Here is a 6087-nt window from a genome sequence, read left to right on the forward strand (position 1 = left end):
GTTGATTTTATTTTCCTGCTCAGGTGTCACCTAGCAGAGGAGTTAGAGTGTGGTGACGTTAAAATTTTATTTTCCTGTTGGGATGTCACTTAGCAGATGAGTTAGAGGGTGGAGATTTTATTTGCCCTAGCGGGTTAATAATATCGTATATAAACTCGGAAGAAACCATAAATACGAATGCAAAATACTCAATGTTGCATAAAGCGAGTTCATACATGTCAAAAGTGCGCAAAAGGAAATAGCCAAATGTAAACGTCCCAAAAGTCGCATAATCCTATGGAAAATAAAACAATGCAGAAAATAACATAAATAAAGGATCTCAATCTAGGAATCGGGGGGGAGACTCGATATGAAGCTCTCGAAGTCGATAAAGTCAGTAGGGGCGCCTGGCGGAGGATAGCCCTGAGCATGGAAAAGGCCGACTGCACCCTCGAAGCCCACCCCCAGGTAGTGAAAAGCTTTCGGGCCACAGATCTCGACAAATTCTTCGGATTTGAGAAATTCCTCTTTGAAGGAGGAAACTTCTGCAGCGTGTCGCACCTTGGCATCTTCGAGCTCAGCTTGTGAATCTTTTAAATCTGTCTTTAACTTCTGGATGTCTTTAGCTTGGTCTTCTGTCAGTCGCTGGAGCTCGTGTTTCTCTTTCAGAAGCTCTTGTTTTTCCTTCAGAAACTCGTCACCTCGAGCTTGGCACTCCGAAAGCTCCTTAGCATGTGACGCTTTCATCTCATCAATAGTAGCTTGAAGCTGTTCACGAAGAGCCATGCCCTCGCGCAAGTCTTGGCAGGCAGTAGATCGAGTGGTGTTGGCACGCTCCACCAACTCCCCTATGTACATCATGCCCTGGGTAAATAGACAAGAGTGAAAAGATGACAAGGAAATCATACATGTATTGGACATTAATCTAGAGAGTATAAAGAGAAATATACCTCAGTGATGCTGCTGCATGTCCGACGAGTAAGGTCAGACCACCCCAGTGAATTAATGAACGCCGCATCCGCTTCGGAAGGAAGCTGATACATTATCTTTTGAGCCAGCTGAGTAGGACCCCGCCCCACAATGGCTGTATCTGGTGTGTATAGAGGATGTACCCCTGATGCAGGGGGAAGCTCCTCATCCGACCCTGACCCTTCTGGAGAAGAGACCGACACGACTGAGATCTCAGAAATCTTGCGCTTACCAGAATGCGGGACTGGCGGGCTAGGATCAGTGGATGCATTTTGCTTGCCAGACGGACGAGGAGACTTGGCACGGGGAGGGGGAGAGGAGGCTCGCTTTGGGGCAGAGGAGGAGGAGCCTGTCTTCTTCTTCTTCGCGGCAGTAGGGGAGCTAGCAGGCCTCTTCGCAGTAGTAGAGCAAGAATCTGTTTTCTTTTTCTCAGTAGCAGAACAGTCTCCCTTTGTGCCCATCGTGACTGCCGGAATAAGTGACTTCTGGGGTGCTGATGAGGAACCCTCGGCCTTCTTCTTGGAAAGCTCACGGAGAAATAGAGCGTTCATGACTCTAATACCTGCAAGCAGAGACAAGGAACCGAATAAGAATTTTATCAAGTAACATAATAAACAAAATAAAAAACAAGAAGTATGAAAAAATGAGAGTATCTACCAGCATTCTCCTTTAGCTTAATTTCCGCGGGACTTATCCCGGCGTGACACAGAAGATCTTCAGATAGAAGTTTGGGAATGTTAAAGCATCGATCTCCTAGTACCCTCATTATCTTCAGATACTCTGTATCTTTCTTATAAATCTTGGAAAATTTTGGTTTAGTGAAAGAAGGGCACCAATCGGTAGAGCAAGTCAATTCCTCGGGTGGCTGTACGAAGAAAAAGTATTTTTTCCAGTCCTTCACATGACTGGGAGCCCCATCGAAAAGTTTGTGGCTAGACCGGGAGGTTACATAAAAAGGTCCATCTTTTGATCTGGACAGAACTAAGAAGTAAGAGAAGGTGGTGCAATTTAAAGGGAGATCTAAGGCCCTGAATAACACGGCGAAGCAACTTATTAAACGGAAAGCATTGGGCGTGAGTAAACCTAAATGCACCTTGTAGTACTTGCTTAATTCTTGGAAGAAATCGCACAAAGGGAAACGGAGACCTGCATCAAAGTGATGCTGAAAGAAGGTATAATAACCCTTAGGGGCTAGATAGGGCCGGTCCTCTGGGCTAGGAATGATAATCTGGTGGGAGGAAGGAATGTGCCATAAAGTTCTAAGTTTTGGTTCGCTACCGGAAGGGATGTGGGATGACAGATGACCATACCACAAGTTGTCTGCGTTAGATATGTTCATCTGTTGGGTCACGTGACGAACTTCCTTACCCGGACGACTATGAGTGGTGACTTCCTCCTCAGGAGGATCAATGGTAAAATCAGGATCGGCTAGGGAAATCTTACCCTGGCTAGACTCGCTGGACTTGCTAAACCTGCTGGACTCGCTAGACTCGCTAAACCTCTCAGAACCACTCGAAGAACTAGACTCGGAATCGGAATCTGAAGAAGACATAGGTGCTAAGGATAATTAAACAGGTAAAGGGGAGAACTGACCCGGGAGAGGCGTGACAGAATACTCGAAAAGTCGCAAGGATGAGCCGGAGGTGAGCAAGTACGGTGCACGCTCGTGCGAGGCAATCGGGCGAGTGTGCAAGCGGGGCGCTCGGGTGAGCGTGCAGGCGAGGCGCTGGCGTCTGGGCGAGCGTGCAGGGGCGCTCGGGCGAGCGTGCAAGCAGGGAGGGGCGAGCTCGGGCGAGCGTGCAGGCGGGCTCGGGCGAGCGTGCAAGCAGGGCGAGCGGCGAGCGTAGCTGCGGCACTGGGCGAGCGCGCGAGGGGCGAGCTGCGCGTGGGGCAGGGCGCTCGGCTAGGGCAGGGCGAGCGTGGGCGAGCGGCGAGCGTGGCTGCGGCACTGGGCGAGCGCGCGAGGGGCGAGCTGCGCGTGGGGCAGGGCGCTCGGCTAGGGCAGGGCGAGCGTGGCTGCGGCACTGGGCGAGCGCGCGGCTGGGGCGAGCGTGGCGCTAGGCTGCGGGGCGCGCTGGCACGGGCGAGCTTGTGCAGTGAGGGAGGTGGCTGCGTGCTGGGCGAGGTGCTGGCAAAGGGGCGAGCGTGAGTGGCAGGGGCGAACGGGCGAGCGGCGAGCGTTAGTGCAGGGGCGAGCGTGCGCGGGGGGTAGGGCGTAGGCGACGCTCGGCGAGGTGGTGGTCGGTTGTGGGAGGGATGAGGTGTAAACGAAGGAGGATTATAAAATGTATCGTAGGGGTAATTCAGAGGGAGAAGTGAGAATGAAATGGGGAAGGAGTCTATATTTATAGGGGGAGCCCGAATCTTTCTTTTCAAGGCAGGATTCTGATTTGATTTCCTCCCATCCAGGAGAAGATTACGATTCGATCCCCGTAATAGCGGTGAACACCGTTCGTTAACGACAAACAAAATTATCTGGCACGGTCCGTCCTCATCGCCGATAAACCAAGGACAACACAATTAATCGAACTTTGAACCTACAATTCAGTTCGACTCGGGAGGGGGAGACTGGTGATACCCCATGGATGAGACCATCAAGATCTGGCCCAAACCCTCGGCCCATATCTAAGGCCCAAAGGTAGCCCACAGGTGAAGGGCCCATGTCAAGCCCATGTATTCTCCTATAAATACCAGGTTTGAGCGTATGATTTTTCATTCAGTATATTGTTTTCAGCAGCACCCTTAGCTGCTCCCCCCATATATCCTCAGTCACTGACTTGAGCGTCGGAGGGGCTACGCCAGGACACCCTCCTGGCCCCCTCCTAACGATCTTATTGGTGATTCCAGGCTCAGGGTAGTTTCAAAGCCCACGTCTGAATTAGTGACGCTTGCGTGGATCGGACCCTAAATTTCCCGTGAGTATCATTCACGATTATTGGTTAGGATATTTTATTGGGTGCTATTTTTTGGTGGCATCAAATAATTATTTTGTGTATTTGTAAGATTTGTGGCCCATGATCATCAATAAAAAGGAATGTAGCGTAATGTGGTGCGTGAAATGGTGTAGAAGATTTGAAGCCGAGCTTTGTAGTTTGAATATATTTTAGATTCAATTATTTGTTTGACAGCTAGTGCAAAACTAATACTGATACATTTTTGTGTTTTTTATACATAAAAATTATATGGATAATTTTATCAGACATGTTTTTTGAACAAAAAATCTTTTATATTGATACCCATAATAATTGGGGGACTCGGATCGTACTTAGATCGGGTTCTAGTGAGTCAGGAGGTCAGGAAACAGGGATATCTCAAGGACAAGAGATATTGAGCAAACCGGCCAGTGCCGAGAAGAGGCTCGGCTCTCAGATATGCCTGGGCAGTATGGGCTCGGGTAATACAATCAGTACAGTGCTCCCCGTTACTGTCATCCATCCGAACACCTCGGTACAAGTATCACTTCCAGGACCGCATGTATGGGACGCCATGTTTCAATAATCATTGGCAAGTTTTTCAGCGCACATATGAGTGAATTGACAAAGTCAGAAATAATATGGGCTGTCAAATTTGCCAGTATCAGGGTATGGACGACCGTCTCGCCATAAGTAGCAACTGGACACTGAAAACAAGATTATCATTGATTTTTCTACTATAAATACCAGGTTTGTTTGATAGTAATACATTGAGTTATTCATATACAAAAGAGCATACATTATCGGTGCATACTTTTCCTTCGCAAAAATACTTGAGTGACTTGAGCGTTGGAGTGGTTTTGCCGAAGAACCTTTCGGCGTCCACTAACGTTCTTTGCTTTCTTAAATGTTCATATTCTTGCCCCCTGGTACTTTTCATCTCAATTCCAATGTGCTCGACCCAAGACCTATCCGACTCGGTGTAATTGTCCACTAAATTCAACCCGATTCACTTAATCATCATCATAGATTATACAATAACAAAAATATTTTCGAAATTTATGTGGGTATTTTCTTTTGTACACTTGCCATCCCATTACTTTTATTTTTTTTATGGGAAAAATAATATCACAAAAACTCATTTGAGACAGTCTCACAAACCAATTTTGTGAGACATCCCCAATTTGACCTAATTCATAAAAAATATTATTTTTTACTTTAAATATGAATCGAATTATCCTATATTATAGAAATAAATTTTCAAGAACTTCTCACAAAATACCTACTCAAATAATATTTTTCCAATGTTATCTCGTTACATTATATTAGAATAAGGTTAAGAAATCAATATTAGAATTTGATCTAACAAAAAGAATTTGGCGTAACAAGTTTAGAAGACTTCGGTGTAATAAATAATCTTAGGACAAATTTTTATTATTTTGAATTCATTTTTAAAATTTATTCCATAAAATTTAAAAAATATGAAAATTGTTTTGTGGTTTTCTGGTTTATCAGGGAAGTTTTCTACAACCACGCATATCCGCAGAAAACCATTAATATCCACAAATTTTGAACAAAATATAATGCCGCAAGCTACCTATAAAGTTTCGTGTTCACATTTCTTTTCCTTTTTTCTTTTTCTTTCCAAGAAAAAGTTTATCTTTTTTTAAAAATAATATTAAATACTATTTCAAAAATCATCTCATAAGTTTTTACTTGAAATGTGAAATCGAAATAAATAATCTTAATATTTATGTTTTTCCAAAAAATGGGTGAAGAATAATTTCTATCCGAGAGAAATTAGACTTACGCTTTTCATCTTCGTCTTATATTCAATTGTCAGTGAAAAATCAATTTTGTTTTTACTGGATCCATGTGTTGTGTAATATAAAAAAATTATTACAGATACAAATCAATTTCATGAGATATATATTATATCTAATTTAATCAAAAAAAAATATAATTTTTGGCAAAAAATTGTGTGAGACGATATCATTGGTCGTATTTGTGAGACAGATCTCTTATTTGGGTCACCCATAAAAAAATATTACTTTTATGCTAAGAGCATTACTTTTTATTGTGAATATGGATAAGATTGATCTGTCTTACAAATTATGATTCGTGAAACGATCTCAACATTAGACCTACTCATAATCTTTTTATACAAAAAATTATTGGTTTGCGTTCAAATATGCAAATATAGGTGGTCCCAAATATACGTTATCTG

The 6087-nt window shown here is 44.0% G+C and overlaps 1 protein-coding gene across 1 annotated transcript; it reads right to left on the bottom strand.

Moving 5' to 3' along the window:
• On the bottom strand, positions 1-2792 carry LOC140805082 (uncharacterized). Its single transcript, XM_073161267.1, has 3 exons — positions 1606-2792; positions 930-1510; positions 1-843 (listed from the first exon to the last, which is right to left on the bottom strand). Exons 1-3 carry the CDS (start codon positions 2498-2500, stop codon positions 325-327), a joined length of 1995 nt encoding a protein of 664 aa, XP_073017368.1. The 5' UTR covers positions 2501-2792; the 3' UTR covers positions 1-324.
• Between the last annotated feature and the right edge of the window lie 3295 nt (positions 2793-6087).

Source organism: Primulina eburnea, chromosome 11 (genome assembly GCF_022965805.1).
Source record: "Primulina eburnea isolate SZY01 chromosome 11, ASM2296580v1, whole genome shotgun sequence".
Taxonomy (NCBI): Eukaryota; Viridiplantae; Streptophyta; class Magnoliopsida; order Lamiales; family Gesneriaceae; genus Primulina; species Primulina eburnea.

Bases quoted from the DNA above. Each gene is read 5' to 3' on its own strand.
- LOC140805082 (XM_073161267.1), bottom strand. From the start codon at position 2,500: ATGTCTTCTTCAGATTCCGATTCCGAGTCTAGTTCTTCGAGTGGTTCT. The intron at 1,511-1,605 runs GTAGATACTCTC...CTCTGCTTGCAG, and splicing joins TAAGCTAAAGGAGAATGCTG to GTATTAGAGTCATGAACGCT. The intron at 844-929 runs GTATATTTCTCT...CTATTTACCCAG, and splicing joins CATGCAGCAGCATCACTGAG to GGCATGATGTACATAGGGGA.